Below are 20,987 nucleotides of genomic sequence, written 5' to 3'. Positions count from 1 at the left end.
GTTTATCAAATGAAAGGGAGGAGTGTGCTGTAATCTGCAAAATTGTGTATTGGGTAGGAGGTCAACTGATATGGGTCATTGATATACAGAAGGAAGAGGGTCAGTGAGAGAACTGAACTTTTTGTGACCCAGCATTAGTTGGCAATCTATCTGCAGAAATCCTGAGACAGTCAAAATGATGAGAGTTTGCTTAGTAAGCCTTTGTACCAGACCCAGTCAAAGGCTTTAGAGATATCAAGTGCAACCACTTGGTATTCGCCAAATTTCTCCATGGCATTTGTCCAAAGATGGGTGATATATGAGAACAGATCACCTGTTGATCAGCATCGATGAAATCTATACTGGTGGTCACTTAATAGCTGGGTACCTTCAAGGTAGAGTAGGAGATGAGAATTGATGTTTTTCTCCATCACTTTAGATAGGACTGAGGTGAGTGAGATAGGGTGGTAGTTACATAGCAGCGATTTGTCACCTGTTTTAGGAATAATATAGACCGATTTCCAGGCTTTGGGATATATGCCAGTGGAGTAAGAGGGTATGTATAGACGGCATAGCATAGGAGTGAATTCTGCTCCACAGGCGTTCAGGACATTGGAGGAATGCCATCAGGGCCAGGAGCCTTTTTTTGTGTCTAATTTAGACAACAGGTTTATAATCTCCTTCTGGCAAAAGGATACAGGGGGCATTGTATGTTGGGTAGTTGGAATAACTGGAGGGGGAGGTATATTTGTCATTGTCAGTTATGCATGCATTGGAGGCAAAGTGTGAAGCCAGGAGATTAGTTTTTTCTGTGGGTGATGTTACAATTGAACCATCTGGGTATGATAGGGACAGGAACAGTGTAGGGCAAAAGTTATGGCCAATTGCTTTGGTAAGAGATCAAAAGGCATGGCTGCCATTTGGACAGGCTTCAAGTTTCTTGCTGATGTGATGTGATGTCTTGAAGATAAAGGATTAAACTAAATTTATTAGTTTAACCAAGTGGGAAAAAACTTCTAACATCTTTCTCTAAATCTAGAGTAATTTAATAATAAGGTGGGAGACCTTTTGGCAACCCATATAGGTAAATATGACTTCTCCATTGCTTCTACCTTAGTATCACCACCTTTGGGTCTGGCTCCCACTGACGAGACCTCAATAAAGGTCGAAACCAGTCTGGGTAGTGGCCCTTCCAGTAATGCATAGCATTATACATGTCTTCAAGGAGATGTGCTTTGCATTATGGGAGATATTAAGACAAGGAGAGTGATGAGAGCTTGATCCACCTTTACCACAAGTTGCCTCAGTCCTGAAGATACTTCAGGCACAAACTTTTTCTGCTTGCACTTGGATAAATGATTAAACTAAATTTATTATATCCTTTAGCTTGCTATTTATAGCCATTATTAATTTTGATGTGTTTGTCAGAGTGTCACAAGTCACGTTCATGAGACGTGGAAAATTCGCTCCATCCTTTCTTTCGTTTATGGGTCTGAAACGATGGCATTTGATGATATCTCTGGGATCAAAGTTGCATTCACCTGCTAATTTGCTGACAAATTCTTTTAATGATTTACTGTTTTTCCACCAGAAAGTTCAGAATAACGGCATTGGGTCTCCTGTTTTCGGCTTTGAGCGACTCGTGTACTGATGATGCGATTAGGTCACAGAGTTCATTAGCCGGCACAGGTGCACTTGCAATCGGCCACTGGTCATCGAGTATCTCGAGTTTCATTTCCAACTTTTGGATTTTGGAAGAGAAAATATCGATCATAGTAGTAAGGTGTTGTTCAAGGTTTTCAACTCATTTACCTAGGTTCAGTAGTTGTTTAACGGAAGGAAAGCACAACGAACAGAAGAAAGGCTGGTTGAGATCGATAAAAAGCTTGTGTGCCGATCCGCTACTTTCGTGAAGGAAATATGTAGCCAGTGGCAAAAAAAACATACCTTTTTTCCTTTTGGTAATTTTGGATTTGCAGCTGTGGCACTTCATATTGTCATTCGGTTTATTGGCGATCGGATGTGCTATGCTCGAAGTTATCTTTTGTTGTTGGCCTTAGTTGTCACTATCTTTACTTTGCATGGTAGGAATAGCGGGCGCTTTCATGTGGTGTTTTATAATTGTAAAAATAACTGATATTTGAAGGACTATGGATACTTACAAGTGGTGTGGAAGTAACTGGCTCCTCAGTACCCTCTGTTAGTTTTCTGTTTACTGATTATTTTGCACAAAAAACACTTGCAATTATGATAAAATGCAGGAGAACAAGATTTTGGAGCCATCTTGATGGAAACAATTCAAAGATGGAATTAACTATTGCAAATAACATATTGTCCATGATGCAATATTGTGTTACATGATATGAATATATCAATGCTGCCCTTGATATATAGAAGTACTATGTTGGTGATTTTACTGAGACAGAATTAATACAAGATTAAAGAAATCTTCAGGGACTGTTTTTCAAAAAGCAGAGGTTCAATAGAATGTAAAAAATGTTGTGCAATTCTCAAATGTAAAATTTACGTGACCTGAATCCTGAACTAAAAAAATCGATGATTTTTTTATTTTTTTTAATGACCCCAATCACGAGACACAACAGTGCCATGTATAGCCAAGTGATTAAGGAGAAAAAAGTAATCTACTGACAGCTCAGCTTTCTTAAAAAGTTGAGATGGGTTTCCTCATCAGAAAAACTAGTATGGGAAAGGCTATTCAAAAGAAGAGAGGTAAATGGAATGAAAGAAGATGATGAAACATTTGATCAATATATCAATATGCTTGGAGTTGGACTGTGCACGGATGTTTACCAGTGGCAGTTCTTACAAAATTAAAGAAAAGCAGAGGAATGGCAGTCGCCAGTTCACTGCAGCAATGTCCATGAACATACCTATAAAAAAGGCATAATGCAGAAACAGAAAATCTGTAGAAAAAAGACTGGGGGGGAGAGACTGTAAGAGGGCGGTCACATATTAGTGGATTGCCCTCTTATATATATACAGTCAAAAATTCTTAGGAATATTTTAGGTACAGCACAACAAATGTGAGAACAATATTCTAAGTCTGGTCGATTGGTTGGATTTGAAATTCATAAAGTATCAGAAGTTGAGCAGAAAGAAGTGATTTTTTGAACAAAAAAGAATACCAAGTTTATGCCAGGAGCTGGAATAAGCTGGATGTGAAAGTTAGCCCACGCATAGAAAACTGATCTTCAAAGGACATCAAAACATTATCAAAAGAGTGAAGTAGTATCAAAAAATGATGAAGAGATCAGCTTTTAAAACATTGGCTACAGATCTTGAAGCTAAAATCATTTCAGTACTATAGGGATTCAAAGGGAAGGAAGACTACTGTCATGAGTAAAACTATGAATATGAACATGGGTGAGAGTAAAGAATCCTAGGATACTCCAGCATTGATAAAGAAATCTAATGGACAAAAGCCATCTACAATAATGTGCAAAAGAAGCAGGTGAGAAAGCTAATACCATCACAAAGGGCAGGAGGAAGACCATAAAAATGGTGGCTTGTTGAGAAGGTCTCAATGACAGAAATGACCAAATGCCTTGGAGATATCAAGAGCAACCACATGAATTTCTCCTAATCTTTCATGGCCTGTGTTTGAAGATGGATAATGTTAGTGAGAAAGTCTACTGCATGCTGGGAGAATGACAGATCTGTATTGGTGATCATTCAGAAACTGATGGATTTCAAGGTAGTGAAGAAGTTTATATATATATATATATATACACACACAAAGTTTTTTACTTTGTGTGTAAAATATGTTAAAGATAGCAAGATATTTAATCCTTTCTCCAAGTAAGCAAAACAAAGTTTTGCACGTGAAATATATTCATGTCTGAGTTACTTGTATACAGAGGCTAATGACTCCATATCACTTCCTTAGTATGGATCCCATAATGCAACCCCCCCCCTTTTTTTTCAGGCATATATAATGCAATGCATAATGGGAAGGGCCACTACCCAGACCGGTTTCGACCTTCATTGAGGTCTCTTCAGTGGGAGCCAGAACTGGAAGAGATACCAAGGTTGAAGTAATGCAGAAGTCATATACAAGTAGACAAAAGGTGCTTGACCTTAATGAAAATCTCTGGATGAGAGAAAGATGTAGAACGTTTTTTTACCTTGGGTAAAATACGTTAACGATATACCAAGAAATTTTATACTTGGTTTTAATCCTTTTCCCAAAACAAAACAAAGTTTTCTCATGAAATATATTCACGTCTCTATATGATTTCTGCATTACTTCAACCTTGGTATCTCTCTAGCATCTGGCTCCCACTGAAGAGACCTCAATAAAGGTTGAAACCGGTCTGGGTAGTGGCCCTTCCCATTTTGCACTGCATTATACATGCCTGAAAATGGGATATGCTTTGCATTCTGGGATACATACTAAGGCAAGTGATATGAAGTCATTAGCCTCTATATATGAGTAGCTCAGACGAACCTTCCTCTTCTTGGACACCATTCCTCCATACATAACCTGCTGATACCTGTCTGACAGCCAATCAGCTATCCAACTTAGCTACTAGCATGTCACGAAGCAATCTATCATGGAGTCAAAGGAATCATTGATGGAGGTCTATACTCTCTCATGCAAAAAGATCATCAAACCGTTTCTTAACCATCAAACCAGTCACATGGATCAAATATATCAAAAATATATGCTTTGTATCCATATCATTAATTCTATAATATCAAATGATTATATTGACTTCAATGGTAAATCCAAGTACACCACCATACATGCATTTCCTTTATCAAGTGAATTTGTCACATTGTGATAAGTGAGCAGAGTGCTGACACATGACCACTCCCTAACACCGATGCTAACCATCATACAGATAACGCCATTAACCCTTCTGAATCGTAGTCAGCTTCTCACCATAGTCATTTTTCCTTCTATTTCACACATATCGAAAGAACTCAGTAGGCTTTTTCTTAGTTTGATTGGTGAATTTCTTCTCATACTGCACTTTTGCTGCTTTATTAACCAAGTCACCTTCCTGGCCTGCTCTATGTAGTCTTCATGCAACATCATTACCAACATTCATCTTGTGTTGTCTCCACACTGCCTTCTTCCAGATTTCATGCTTAATCTTTTTATTATTTTAGCCTCTATATACAAGTAGCTCAGACGAACCTTCCTCTTTTTGGACACTACTCCTCTATACATAACATGCTGATACCTGTCTGACAGCCAATTGGCTATCTAAATTAGCTACTAGCTTCTCATGAAGCAATCTATCATGCTGCTGTCAACCTACCTTTGCTGCTGTTAAACAGATCTTGATCTATGTGCACACAGTGTCTGCATTCTTCCCACTCAACTCTCCTTTCCAAACTATAGCTCCCAGTTGTCTCCTAAGCTTTCCATAATCACCAGCCTTGTATACCTTCTTTATAGAAGCTCTCACATGACTGATTGCAACCCAGGTGATCACTTCATGGTCACTCTCACCAAATGGTGGAAGATTAGACACTCCATTCACAATCACATCCTTTGATTATATAACCAGATCTAAGACTCTTAACCCTCATGTGCCCTCTGTTACATACTGCCTAAGATTGTTGATCCTTAAGAACTTGAGAAACTCATTTTTCTTATTGTCTGATGCTATCTCTTTGTTTCAATCAATATTGTCATAACTGAAATCATCCATAATGATCACCCTTCTCTTGATCACTACACCAAGTTTTTATATATTTCTTTGTCTTCACTTTCCACATTCCCAGAACTTTAGCAACAACCCACCAAACATCTCATTCTATCAATCTCGTATAAAAGCGTGGCTTGTTGCACTCACTTCTACAGTGCATAATTATCACTTCAATCGTAAATTTGTGTCACCTACTACCCATTATTTTGTTAAAAATGGCAGAGCAACAAGATATCCTGGAATCCATGTCTTGGAGAGCCATTGGTCGATCAGAAGCTGGACAAATGCAACAAGCTGTCGATCAAGCATGTCATGTATCATGCATCTCAAAACATAATTTCATAACTTTAGGATCACTTTCTGGAGACAGGAAATGTTTGCCGAAGATAAGGTCAAGGTTGCCCATCAGCAACAACTCCAAGACGATCAGTATTTGTTGTTACTTCCCAGAAGAAAATGCCAATCCAAATGAACATGCCTAGGATGCTTTATGTAGGTGCATTTCTGCTCGACTGGTGCCACCACAATTGATTCAAGAGCTAAAAATTGCTCTCACAAAAGAGTGGGAAAATACCCCACAAGAACTGTTTGATCATTGTATCCGATCCATGCAATCAAGATGTACCATTGTTTTGGTTATTAATCTCCATTAACATATACCCTATTAAAAACTAACAAAAGCGTCATTGGCTATTCTTGTTTGTTATTCTTGTTAGAATTATTTCATGCTAAAATGTATAATTTATTAAATTTGTAATAAATATCAATTATTTAAACAATATGTCATTGATTACACCTTATCCATAAGTAAGAAATATTTATTCATGTATAAAGTACCCAATAGTTATAATTATTTGCAGAAATTTATAATTATCCAGCAGAAACTAAAATATCCCCTAATTGTTTTGAGCAGTGCATATTGCTAATAATTAATATCTGAACTTAACTTTTTTTTGCAGACCATATGTTGCAGGAGACTGAACTGTATGCTCTTTATGTGAGGAAGCTTATTGTGAGAAGCCTGCTAGAATTATGAGAACATTGATGACATTCGTTTAATTTATTGTTGAGATATAGAATTTGTTTATGTAGAGCAGAATTTCTGAATTGTTTGGAGATATCAAGAATCAATTTACACAAATCTTCATTAAAGTCATTAGAGCTCTGTTTCAAAATTTGACATTTTCTCAATAATATGAGAAAGTTCTCTCTTGGAATGACTCAGTTAGTCGCAAACGAGAGTGTGACTTGTTTTGGGATAGATTCAACGTACTTCTTGAGGTTTAATTGATTCTTTGATCCTGGAAAATGTGGGGATAATATTTACATTTCAGATTTTTTTTAGAAAAGAAATTCTTGCCAAAACACTACCATGCTGCGGCTACAATTTCCTAGGCTTGTTGCATAAAGTTGCTTGTATTTAAAATACCAGCAGCTTTATATCAAAAATCAAGTATCTAAAACTTGACTCCAGAGATTTACTAGTAAGTTTTGACATAGTTTCAAATGCTCCTCTAGCTGACACCCTACAATTTTTCTCTTCAACAAATTTCCATTGGAAACTTCAGACCTTTTTATTATGTTATCACAGCTAAATGTTACTGGGAACAAATGGAAGAAAAAAAAATATTCATTTTTAATCCAAACCTTCTGAATGGCATCACTATATGGTTGATGTTTCTGGTATTTAGAATAAATCATATCACCAACTAGAAGTTTTCTTCCAAAAAATTAATAACTTACATCACATAATTAAATTCACTACAGACCTGAATCAAAGAGAACTATATCCTTCCTAGATTTCCTTATAAGAAGTGAATCAGATGGTTCCTTATCAACATCTGTCTATTGAAAACCTTCCTTCTCAGGTTTGTATATGCATTATGTATCTATTCACCAACCAGGTAAACCAACCAGGGCTTCTGACCTAATGTCCAATCCTCACCTTCTCGTGGTGCACCCTGTTGGGTATCTCCTGGATATTGTACGAACGAGGATGGGGTGTCAATTTGGGATTTAGCCAAACAAATTGCATTCTTATTGGCTTAAACTAAAATACGAAATGATGGTACACCATGACAAAATTTCATGCTGGCTGGGGCATCGCCCTGTTAAACAAGACCCCCATTGTTTTCGCCAAGGAACCGGGATGAACAGCGAAACGTCAGCTACTGGAACAAACCCTAAAACACACCCCAACTCTATATCACCAGATTTGAAGATTGGTACTATCAACATAAGAAGCCTGAATGGCAAAGAAATGGAGCTAGCTGAGGAATTAGATAAGTACCAGATCGACATAATAGGGATGATTAGAACAAAAACGACAAAATCTAGTGAGACCTTTCTGAGCAATAAATACAAAATGTTATATTCTGGCAATGACAATCAAGGAAAAGAAGGAGAAGCCACAGTATTCAACATTAAATAAGACGCTAATCTTATTGAATGGCAGGCAGTCTCAAGTAGAGTGATGTGGGCAAATATCAGAATGGGAAACTGGACAATGAAACTTATTTGTGCCTGTAGTCTCACAGAAGGCTCTAATAAGGTAGAAGAATTTTTTGAGGCTCTAGAGAAAACTACTGACACAATGAAAAAGGAAAAGTTGGTCCTTGTTGGGTATATAAATAGCAGAGTAGGAAGTGATTGTGAGACATACAAAAATATATTGGAAAAATTTGGAGAAAAGAGCAAAGCTAATAATAATGGCAAATATCTGTTGGATTTCTGCTCAGGACATGGACTGGTTATTACTAACACCATGTTCCATAAATTCGCATGGAGAGAAGAGGCAAGGAATAAGAAAAGTCTCATTGACTATGTTATTGTTGATAGTGATGTTTTCTCCCTGGTGCAGGACACCAGAGTGTACAGAGGATTTCAAATTGAAAGTGACCACTATTTAGTCTTGAGCAGGATAAAACTGAATTTCATATTGAAAGCTAAAACAAAAAGACAAACAAAGATTAACAACAACAGAAATGAAGTTTATGAGAAAAACTGCAAAGTATACCCTATTTGATCACAAAAGAAATGAAGAAATTATGAAAGAATTAAACCAAGAACCACTAATAGAAAAAATTAAAAAATATAAACATAAATGGATGGAACACGTTCAAAGAATAAAAACAGAAAGATTACCAAAACAAGCCTTCAAGTACAACCCATTAAGAAAAAGAAAACTAGGACGTCCTCTCAAACAATTCAACGATGACTTCTAAGGCCAGAACAGGCCATGCTAGGCCTAAATCCTTGATACACATGTTATTATTATTATTAATATTATTATTTGACACCTCCAGGGAGTCCAAAGACTCATCGAGGAAGAGTGTGCCAACAGCATCGAATGAGTGGTCCCCTTCCAACTACTAACTGCACTCAAACTTACTTAACTGAGCCATTAGTAGCAGAGGCTCTACCAATCGACCAACCTTTGCCGGCCGATGATGATCAAAAAGAATAATACTGAAAGAGTTTGAGAACAGGAACCAAACCTTGAAGAAAACCCTGATTGATTCAGCCAGAGAGGCATGTGGTGAGGTTGTCTGCAAGGAAAGAAAAATCAGAACTCCATGGTGGACACAAGAAGTAAAAGAGGCAGTGAAGGAAAAGAAGAAAGCATATCAAAAGTTCCCAACAAATAAGTCAGCTTGTGCTCTTAGAGAATACAGAGACAAATGTAAGAAAGCTAAACACTGTGTAAACCTAGCTAAACAAAAGTCATGGGAGGACTTTGGCAAGAACATAGAAAATAAATATCAAGAAGGTGGCAAAATATTCTGGAGGTTGTTGAAGAAGCTTAGAAATGGAGAAAAGAGTGCTGTAAAAGGAATTAGAGATGACAAGAATTAAAGGTGACAGGAAAACAGGGGAAAAAGATATCCTTGAAGTATGGAGTAATTATTTCGAAAAATTGCTAAATAAAACAAGCAGTGATAGCACAATGGTAAAAAACACTCAACATGCATACAGTCAGCAATACACATCTATACTTGAAGTAGAAAAAGCCATCAAAGACTTGAAATGTGGAAAGGCAACAGGAGTAGATGATATTCAACCAGAAATGCTGAAGTATGGTGGTATAAAAGTCTTACAGAGGCTGTGCTGCATAGTTCAGAAGGCATGGACAGAGGGATAAATTCTCGATGATTGGAGTAGAGCTCTCATGGTACCCATATATAAAAAGGGAAATAAAACTGAATGTGAAAATTACAGGGGTATTTCCCAACTGCAAGTTCCTGGTAAGATTTATGCTAGTATACTTGAGAAATGGTTGAGAAGAATTGTGGAAGAAAAGCTTGGTGAAGAACAAGCTGGATTCAGGCCAAATAGAGGCTGTCAGGATCAGATCTTCACTTTCGACAAATAGTCGAGAAATCATGGAAATATAACAAAGATCTGTATTCAAGTTTTGTCGATCTGTAAAAGGCATACGACAAGGCGCCAAGAGAGAAGCTATTCTATAATCTACAGTTATATGGTGTCAATGGGACATTATATCAAGCAATACTTAGTCTTTATTTGAGTTGTAAGCCAGCAGTTAGAATTGAAGGAAGTACAGGAAGATGGTTCAATGTTAAATCTGGTGTGAGACAAGGATGTACATTATCCCCTCTGTTATTCATTATCTATATGGAACATATTATGAAGGAAAGTGGCATTAACCTGATATCAAAACTGGAGATTTTAATGTGAACTCTTTGTTATGTAGACGATATTATACTTATCAATAAATCTGCTACAAGTCTGCAAGATTCCTTGACTAAATTGAATAACTGTTGTAATAGATTATGGTATGAAAGTCAGCAATAAAAAGACAAAGACAATGAAAACAATCCAATCGTTGAAAATGTCAACTGTGTTGCGAACGGAAACTTGTGGAACAAGTAAAACATTTCAGCTACTTAGACACGATTTTTAGTGAAGATGGTAAATTAAATATGGGAATAGACAACAGAATCAACAAAGCTGGTATGGTAGGAAGTCAACTGAATAAATTCATGTGGAATAAGAGAGAAATTAGTCAGAACACTAAATTAGCTGTATACAAGACAGTGTTCAAACCAGTTTTAACTTATGGATCTGAGAGCTGGGTCAGAAGTAAAACACTTGACCAAAGACTAGAGACCACAGATATGAGAGTCCTGAGAAAGATTAGAGGTGTGAACAGATGGCATCAATGGCAATATCATATTAAAAATGAGGATATTAGGAAAGAACTTGACATTGTCAGCATCCAGAAATGTGTTACTAGAGCTAATCTCAGGTGGGTTGGTCACTTAAACAGAAGGTTGGCAGGAAAATAACCCAGAGGAAGACCATGATATAGATGGATTGATACAGTACAATATGCCTTAGACGATAGAAATATAAGATCTGATAATGTTGGAGTCTTGACAAGTAAAAGACTGATTTGGAGGAAAATTGTAGATATGAAGTTAGTAATGATGTAAATTTTTCATGTAGTATACTATCACATCCTGTACATCCCTTGAGGGTACAAGGCAGGAATTTGGTAATGATCTATTCACCATCCCTCACAGAAGAGTTAGCTGATCTCATATTGAGGAAGTAGGGTTTTTAATCCCAGAATCTCAAGTTCTCTATCCCATGTGAAGGCAAATCGGCCATGAGAACATATGCAATTTACAGACAAAAAATTGCTATTGGTGGTGAGGGACAGTAGATTGCACTGGTGATAGCTGTGTGTAATGGAAGAATTAAGTAGTGGCAGAGATGATGAGATGTTTGTAGTGGGGTGCCACCCAACAATGAGTCCTTGGACTCCTTGGAAATGCCACATAATAATAATAAATGCCTTCTTTCAGAACTGCAAAAGAAATTTCTATAATAAAAACAACAGCTATTTTCAATGGTTACAACTTTAAAACTATAAAGAAATAATCTCTTTTAATAGAGATGATTCAAGCAAAACCTTCATCTCTATCTCTTATGTTAAAAATATTTCAGAACATATCTCTCATCCTTTAAAGAATTTCAATATCTCCCATTCTCAAGCCTATTAGTTGAATCTGCTCTATTATTACATCATCTTGAAAAGACAAAATTCAACCTCCACTGCTGACTAGAATAAAATCAGTCCTGTAGCAATCATTTTATTCACAGGCTAGTGTGTTTTTTGAATTTCTGCATTTAAGGTAATGGAGAGATTTGTTAGAATCAAAATACAGGACTGGATAGATAGACATAAAATCGCCGGCCTGGTTGGCTGAGTGGATAGCATATCCGCTCTCCAGCCAAAAGGCTGTGGGTTTGAATCCCACTGTGGGCATGGATGTTTGTGATTGTCTGTGGAAATACCAGTGGTGGTTGGTGGTAGATGGTGTTGTTGTAGTTGTGGTCAGTTGGTTATTGAATGGTGGAGATGGAGTTGTAGAGCAGGTGCCCTTCCTCGATGAGTCCTTGGACTCCCTGGAGGTGCCAAATAATAATAATAATAATAAAAGATGTTTGACAAATTAATACACTGCAAGTTAGTAAACAAGGCAATCTGGCTGAATGATAAATTAGTAAGACAGAAAGAAGACTGTTGTTGTTAGAAAGATATCAGCAAGCTGTATAGGTAACAATGCTCCTAAAAATCAATGCATCTGGCATGCCATGCAGATTTGTTCTCAGACTCCTGCTGTTCAACGTATTTCTTAATGTCAGCCTGTGATTTGACAGTGATATTCATTGTTAGCTAAGATGGAAATTTGGGTAGAGATTTAAGGAGTAGTGTTGATGTCAAGTCACTTTGAAAAGATTTAAATAGACTTAACTTGGACGGATAGGTGGATTGTCAGCAATTTGAAGTACAGAGGCGTAAGCTTCAACTGTGCTCGAATGCTGAGATTTAAGATGCGGAGATGATGGCACTTTTTAAATTTATTATTTATTTTTTAAAATGGCTGCTGTCCATGAAAAGTTTATTTGTAAACCTACAATACTTTGTAAGGGAGACTAGGTATGATTGTCACATTTTGGTATTTTGGTTTTTTACACATTATGATATAAACAACCTACATCTGACTTTATAAAAAAATTAGTCCCATGGATAATATCTATAAAACTGGGAGATAATTCACTTTAGCTGTAACAATTGTTTCATGACAATTTACCCTGTGCTTGGGTTTGTTGTCACACTATTTCGGGTTGGTTTATGATTGATCATAGATCAGTGGATGATTTATCATCCATTGATCAATTTCCATATTGATATATATCTTTAATGGTCCAAAAACAGACCGATCTAGTAGCTGTATACGATGGGTGCAATGTGGCGGGAACGAAAGCATAACTATGCCATTTTCTTTTCCAAATTGTAGTCCTTCCGGAGATAGATGTGATCCATGGTTATCTACAAGCAACAAACATGGTGTTTCTTTGGTAGATTTAATGTGATTGTGAGAATGCATCAAGAACTTGAAAAACAATTCTTCAGTCATCCATCCTAAAGGATTACTTCCACCTTGACAACGGAGGTCCACTGCTAATGAAGTGGTCTTTGAAGTGAACACAAGAGAACACAAAAAATGATGAGACTGTGTTGCCACTGCTAAAGTAACAAGTAAACTTCTTTCCAATGATTTGACTGCTCTGACTTGCTTGTTATTTAAATTATGTCTGTTGAAGCTAGTTGCGCATGCCAAGCTGGTTGCTTCAGGTAATCTTATTGATAACTTAATATGCCGCATCATAAACGCTGAAAACCAATCAGTACCAGCTTGTTTATTACTCTCCCAGCTCTGTGGTATTGTTAAATTATTTGCCACAGCTATTTTATATGCAATCTTTTGAACTTCCTTTGGACTGAGACCAAAATATATGTCAGAGGCTTGGAGTAGATAGGCCTCCAATTCATTTTCTAATTCATAGGAAAAAATTTGCCGATTGCTTTCGTATTCCGCAATAGTTATGGGCTGTGTAATACTGTTGTTAATTTCTATGTCCATAAATGTCTGGCAATATCGTGCAAGAAGAGTGCAGTAATTTATATTATAATCCTTTGCAATGCTTGTTATTTTATTATTGTTTTTTTTTTTTACCTTTCTTGCCACATGTAGCATTAATTCTGGGACACTTCACCCTCTAGACATCTTCTTTTTATAATTTCGTGCATTATTATAAAAAATAAATAAGTTCACATGATACAGCAAGTGGGATTGGTTGTCACATGTGACAAATGACCCCAAATGCTCTGTGGCAACTTGACTCAAGCTGTTTAACATATTCTATCCTATCTGCTCTATTAAAAAGTTTAAAAATTGCCAAAAATCATTAAAGTAAGTTAGAAGGAACTCTAAACTACGAGATTGAGTAGAATATACTATAGTAGATGTATAGATCAAGTTCTTACTTGATAGAAAATAAGCTGCAACAATTACTTCAAATGCACGAAAACAAACAACACACGTCTTGTCTTCACCCCACTCTGCAGAAAAATTAGTGATCAACGGGAGGGGATTGTGGATGTGCCTATATCTCTATGACATATTTGTAAGTACCTATAGATTGCAGTTTCCATGTTATAGCGTTTGTGACAACCTACCCATGTGACAACCATACCAGGTCTCCTGTATTTTGGGTGGGCTAAGGAGTTTTTCTATTTTATTGATTATATATATATATATATATATATATATATATATATATATATGTTAAAGATACCAAGCTATTTTAAACCTGGTTTTACTCCATTTGCAAAGTACGCCAGCTTACAGGAACAGGGTACTTTGTAAACTCCAGGCAGAGAGAGAGGAGGGAGCTGATCTTTCATAGAACGGATAAGAGTAGCAAGTTTGCAGTGGGGCTTATAAGTTTATAAAGTACCCTGTTCCTGTAAGCTGGCGTACTTTGGACAGACAGGCAGATCAGCATCCATCCGTCTAGAGGAACACAAGTCGTACATCTTCAAACACAACTATGGCCATTCAGGCTTGGCTGACCATGTTTTGGACACCACCCACAGGGTATCATGGAAGAAAACCACCATGCTCCACCACAGCAAATTCAAGAAAGAGAGACTTTTCTTAGAAGCAGCAGCAGCTCTCAAAAACCAACCAAATCTCAATAAATACGGTTGCATTAAGCTTCCGAAGATTTGGGAAACACTCATCACCAGAGTTCCCACCTTACATTCCAGGCCACCTACTACTTCCCTTAGAGGGTGCTCTACCTAGATAGAACTTTAGTGTCACCCACGTGGTTGGGCTTAGTATTGTTTGTTATTTGTGTATATGTTACATTAATTGTTTTTGTAATCCCCGTAGATGTCCTAGTGACTAGGACGAAATATAGGAAGTATTAAATTCTGTTTTAATTCTTTTTGAGTGTTGTAAAAAATCCATTAAGCCTCCAACATGATGTCCTCACAGCACTTAAGCCTCTACACACATAGGACAATGGTATGTTGCTTATAATGAGAATTTATATATATATATATATATATATATATATATATATATATATATATATATATATATATATATATATATATAAACATCAGCTAATGCCTTTTTGTTCCTGCATTGGGAGTAGGCAAGGCCGTTTCAGTAGTATTTGACTTTTGGATACCGAGTGGGCAGTTCAATTTCCACTGGTAGCCAATCAGAGATAACTTGCCCAAGGCTATCACCAATTAATTGGTACACAGTGAAGGTGGTGGCTAGCAAGTGCTGCCATCTAGTGGTCCCTAACACAATATTTTTAATATCTGAAAAAAGTGTGGGTTCGATGGCTGATTTTCTTGAGTTTATGGGATGAAAACCCCGAGTTTCAGGAGAAAAAAACCAGCTTGCTCATGCCAGAGAACGACTAACTCGAGAACAGGCTTAGAAAATGTTCCTCCACTTGGTGACCAGATTCAAACCAAAGTCTCTCGTTGTAGTTCAAGCACCGTACAGTGCAAACGCCACTTCTACTGAGCTTGAAAATATAAATTTCAGAGCAGAGGAGAAGGTGATATGATAAATAATTTTACATTAATAAGGAGATTTTAGTAGATTAATATGGACACTGTTATTCACAGAATGTATAATGGTGTGTGTGTGGTGGGGGAGCACATTCTTTCCTGAACATCGTATAACAAATCTATGAATAATGCATAGATTTGTTATATGATGTTATTAATGGAATAATGCATAGATTTCCTAAACAGAGTATGGTGGGAGAGTGAAATATATTGACAGAAAGTGTCATGAATGTAAAGGCTATTACTGAATTTAAGATACAATGCCACAGACATGGGTTTACTAAAGGAAGCTCATATTTTGGCAATTTGCTCATATTTCATAACAATGTTATGATTGAGTTGGCTGAAGCATAAATGATGCACACGAAAGGCTGATGCATAAAATGGAGAAAATGGGATTGGAATATAAACTCTTAGATCTGTGGATAGTTGACAGACCGATATAAAAAAAAAAAAACAGACAGATATCAACTTGAAGATCGAGTCCTTGGGCTACTGTTCTTCAATCTATGCAATAATGACATTAGGAAGGATCTAACAGGAGATGTGCAGTTATTTGCTGATGATGCAAAGATAGGGAGGGCAATCAGGGATGCTACTGATATTCAGCTTACAAAATGATTCAAATAGGCTGGAAATTTGGGCAAAGGAAAATGGCTGTCAGCTTAATGTTAGTAAGTGTAAAAAAGTTATGCACTTTGGCATGATGAGATTTGCAGCGGCATATTATATTAATGGAGTTATGCTACAAGAAAAAGAAAATAATGAGGCTAGTAATCTTGACATAATGGTGGATAAGATTTTGAAGTTTAAAGATCACATAGCAAAAGTTGCAATATAATTCAGAGGATAATTGCGATACTGAAGCAAATTTTGACATGTAAAGATAATGAAGTCATTTTGCCTCTTCATAGGCCTTGATAAGACTGAATTACTGTGTGCGGATTTGGTCTCCCAAGTTCCAAGGGGAAGGATAAAGAATCTGTGGAAAGGGAGCAAAGAACAGTTACAAAGATTATATCCGGATTATGGGATTTAGATTATGAGGACAGATTGTGAGTATGTGAATTACACACTTGGTTAACAGGAAAAAGAGAAGTGATATGATAAAGGTCTATGAACTTCTGAATGGGTGTTACATGATATCATCTGATGAAATTTTTCATTATATGGAAGGTGGGGAAAGAACACAGGGGGGCATTCATGGAAGTTAAGTTTGTTCACAGTCAAGAAATGGGTAAGAGCTAGGTTTTTCTCTCACAGAACAGTGAGTGAGTGGAATAATTTGCCTTTGGGGGGAGTGGATCTAGTGTGAATGAATTTAAGGGATGGTATGACAGCTGGTTTGGGTGATTTATAGACTCTCTAGATGAGTCCTCAGATAATAATATGTATTTCTTGTTGAATAAGACCTCCTGCAATGAGACTACCGACTATGGTCTATTATAGTCTATGAACAGATATCCAGTTTCAGCATCAGAATATCTGTTAATGGACTATAAGTGCTATGAATGTGAAATGACTCATCTTTCAATATGATCGATACAATGCTAAATCAAGTGCGACTTCGTGCAATGAGGTTACTGACTCCTCGGAAGTATGCTGTTAATAATAATAATAACAATAATACTTAAATCTGGTGGCAAAGCTTATACTTGTGCTATTCATAACTGTATTTTTTAAAGAAATTACAACATAGCCTAATATTAATTAAAATAAATGCAATTAATACTTCCAATATTCCAGCAAAGTCAAATTGCCATTGTCAGGGAACAAAATATAATAACATACATGCATGCACTACACTAAGTAATGAAGATGAAGCACATCAACTGAGAGTAGGCCTAAAATCCTAAACAGTGCCTTCTAGAGGGCCAATTGGGCATTCTTTTGGGCTGAAGTACAGAGAATGGGGGGGGATACCAAATTTGGGACAGTTTCATGAAATCAAATTTGTTGAGATCAGAGTAGTTTCTTAAGGCAGAAGTAGACTCAAAGAAAAGTCTTTTGAATTTATATTTGCTGTGATGGATGTGCTTCGCTTTTATTCTATGGATGTCCAAAACATGGTCAGCAATTCTAATGTTAGTTGTCCTTCCTGTTCAGGCACAGTAGGACAGTTTTTAAATACAAGACCTGATAGAATACCTGGCAAAAGTATAGAGACTCTGGTGGGTCTAATTTTTTTCTATTGTCAATAAGTCATTGAAAGGTTGTATTGTTTTAAGACTTTTGTTAATTTTTTAGATGTTCTTTGGATAGCTTTGGTGTTGTCTCTTTTTTGAAGGGAGGAGGGGTAATTTGTTCCTTGATGATAGCAGTCTGACTTTGCCAAAATAATCGAAGTATTAATTACATTTATTTTAGTTAATATTAGTCTGTGTTGTAATTCCTTTAAAAATACAGTTATTAATTCTTAAATCATTGGAGTACAAAATAAAATTCATATTAGAGAGAGCTTATGAAGAAACCTCAAGAGAAGTCATGTTGAAAGTATCAGCAATTCCCTGAGCTACATCTTGCAAAGTCATTCCAGATGGTATACAAGATAAAGGAACTTGCATCATTAATGTTTGACCATCAGCACTTTGGATGAGAAAAGACTGCATTACTTCCTTTGATAAACGGCGTGGGCGTCCTCTCCCTCTTTTTACTGAAATAAAATGAATAAACTTTAGAGGGTAAAAATAATAAACCTTATCGTACAAGAATGAGCTTCAAGTTTTCTAGGTGAATAAATACAAACATATTTGAATATATTTAGTGTAAAAAATTCCTAATCAGAATTTGTTTTACTCCCTAAGCTTTATTTAATCTAATTGAACAAGTTGTTTATTTTAGTATTCTCTGTTCTCCTATTCTCATTTTCTTCAAGACAGTCCAGCTCTAGCTTCTTCATTCTACACATTTCTTACTCTTGGAAATCGAATCCAATGGAAATTCTTATTTTCATCATATGTTTCTGACATATCCATACTATTTCACTACATAATCAACAACACATCCATTATTTTTATATATTACTATTAACAAAGCTCCACTATATAAAACAAGCTTACCATGTCTTGTGCAATCAGCAATATATCTATCATACTGAACCTTAAACTCATTCACACCCTTACCTTTCCCAATGTATTCTGACAATGCTCACTCTCCATCTAAAAAATCTACCTTATTTACACAATCTCATTCAATGTAATCTTCTCTATATTAACTTTATACGACCCCTTCACCAAGTTAAATGTTTCTATTGCTCTCCCCCCCCTTGCCTGTCCACTAAATTCAGCTATTAAAATAGTGCTTCAAATACTCCTTACAGTCAACAAGTCTGTAATTACTCATCTCTGGAAACCAGGTGACAAAATTTTCAGGAGAGTCACTGATTTTGTAAAATGATATAATCACCTGCTTATCTCTACTTGTCACTTTTGTCTGACTTACTGTTATTGCCTCATAAGACAGGATTCAGCTTCCTATCGCATTTAACATGCTTCTTTGAATCACTTTCCTTGCAACGTGTCTATATTTTAAGTTTACAGATTTCCATAGAATTTTTCTTAATGAAATCAAATGGACAAAACAAAACTTATATAAAACTACATTTACTAAATACATTACATTAACACCTACTACACTCATGAGTAGTTGAAGTAGAGATACCTACCTAGTAGCTACCTTAGCATCCCCTTTCGCCTTGATGACGGTGGCGATGCGGCATGGCATGGACTCCACAAGGCACTGGAAGTGTTGGGGAGCCAAACTGATCCATGATCGCTGCACAGTCTCCCACAATGTACGGAGATTAGTAGTCGGAGTAGGGTCCACAGTGCGTATATCTCTCTCAATGGCATCAATGTGCTCAATAGGATTGAGGTCAGGGGACCTCGGGGGGGGGGGGGGGGGAGCCAAGCATCCTCATGTCCGTGGAGTGTTCATTCAACCCCAATTCGGGAGCGGTGGGCCAGTGCACTGTCTTGCTGTAGGTGCAGAAATGGATGCACATGATCTGACAGCAGGTCCCTGTATCGTTCGCCAGTGAGGGACGATGGTAGATGTACCAGGGGACCCATTTCATCCCACGTAAACAGTCCCCATATGATGATACCACCACCACCGGCCTGAACCGTACCCTGTTGGCACAAGGGATCCATCACTTCATGTGCTTGGCGATGCACTCGTATCCTGCCATTAGCATGCACCAATGTGTACCTCAACTCATCACTCCATGTGACCTTTTTCCATGTGTCAAAGGCCCAATGGCAGTGTTCCTGAGCCCATGCTAATCATTGTGCTTTGTGACGTGCAGTGAGCAGAGGTACCCTAGTCGGGCAGTGGTTTCTATACCCCATAGTGAGGAGATGGTTCTGGATGGTGTGGCTGCTCACACATCATTGTTGTCCAGCATTGAATTGGCGAGTGATCTGCAGCACCGTGGCCCATCTATCTGCTGTTACCATCTGAGCTAGCCAATGGTGTCCCCTGTCATCGACGCGTTGTACACCACGGCAGTTTTCCCTGGAGGCTGTGGTTTTACCTGATTCCATGTATTCACAGTACACTCTTGACACAGCGGCCTGTGAAAAGCCCAGTGCCTTCATGACTTCGGAGATGGAGTGCCCCATATGCCTGGCTCTGCCTATCTGGCCATGATTGAAATCGCTGAGATCCCGAGTCTTCCCCATTCTCTGCTCGACTATTACTCAGACGGTCAGTACAAGGTCTGACAACATCCCCATCATGCGCCACCATATCATTCGCCAGGGTGACCACAGCACCATTTGGCTAACATGGCAGATATCTCTAATTCAACTGCTCATGAGTGTATTTCTCTAATTCAGCATTTCCCAAAGTATAGTTCCATGGCCTGGTATCTCTACTTGGGAAAAAAATTCCCAGTCCTCACAAAATTTAAATAAGACATATAAGACCCATGATTAAGAAAATCAAGATTAAAAATTATAAAAAATGAAGTAGTTGAATGCAAAAAGTGTGCAATATTGTTTAGAGAAGGTTAGACAGACATGCACATACACGAAAAAATAATAGACACTTAATCCAGCTTGTTGCCTAACCAATATCAGATACTAACAAAAACGGGTATTTTTAATGATTTTACAAATCTACTCATTTAATTCAGCAAACATGGGCGGCATACAGGAAAGGATATGTCAGCATTTCTCAAACTTTACATAGCTGGGAGTAATTTTATCAGCATAATTTTTGCATACCATCACATATACCAGCTTAGTTGCCCAAGTGTTAGTGTACCTGCTCTCCAACCAACAGGCTGCAGCTTCGAATCTCGGCGTGGGCATGGAGATTTATGAGGTGGGAAATGAACGTCATCACCC

General features: G+C 37.3%; 1 protein-coding gene across 4 annotated transcripts in view; it reads right to left on the bottom strand.

Annotated features, from left to right (window-relative positions):
- The window catches only part of LOC150102833 (uncharacterized), a 630,466-nt gene that overhangs the window by 359,747 nt on the left and 249,732 nt on the right, over positions 1–20,987 (bottom strand). For all 4 annotated transcript variants that reach the window (XM_090398795.1, XM_090398798.1, XM_090398796.1 and 1 more), the window contains one exon: positions 18,108–18,289. In XM_090398795.1, the coding sequence (XP_090254921.1) occupies positions 18,108–18,289 (182 nt within the window). The remainder of the gene's footprint in view (positions 1–18,107; positions 18,290–20,987) is intronic.

Source organism: Typopeltis vanoorti, chromosome 10 (genome assembly GCF_054136105.1).
Source record: "Typopeltis vanoorti isolate ZY-2024b chromosome 10, IOZ_Tvanoo_1.0, whole genome shotgun sequence".
Taxonomy (NCBI): Eukaryota; Metazoa; Arthropoda; class Arachnida; order Uropygi; family Thelyphonidae; genus Typopeltis; species Typopeltis vanoorti.
The sequence above is the reverse complement of the archived record's forward strand: the minus strand, read 5'-3'. Positions and strand labels throughout refer to the sequence as shown.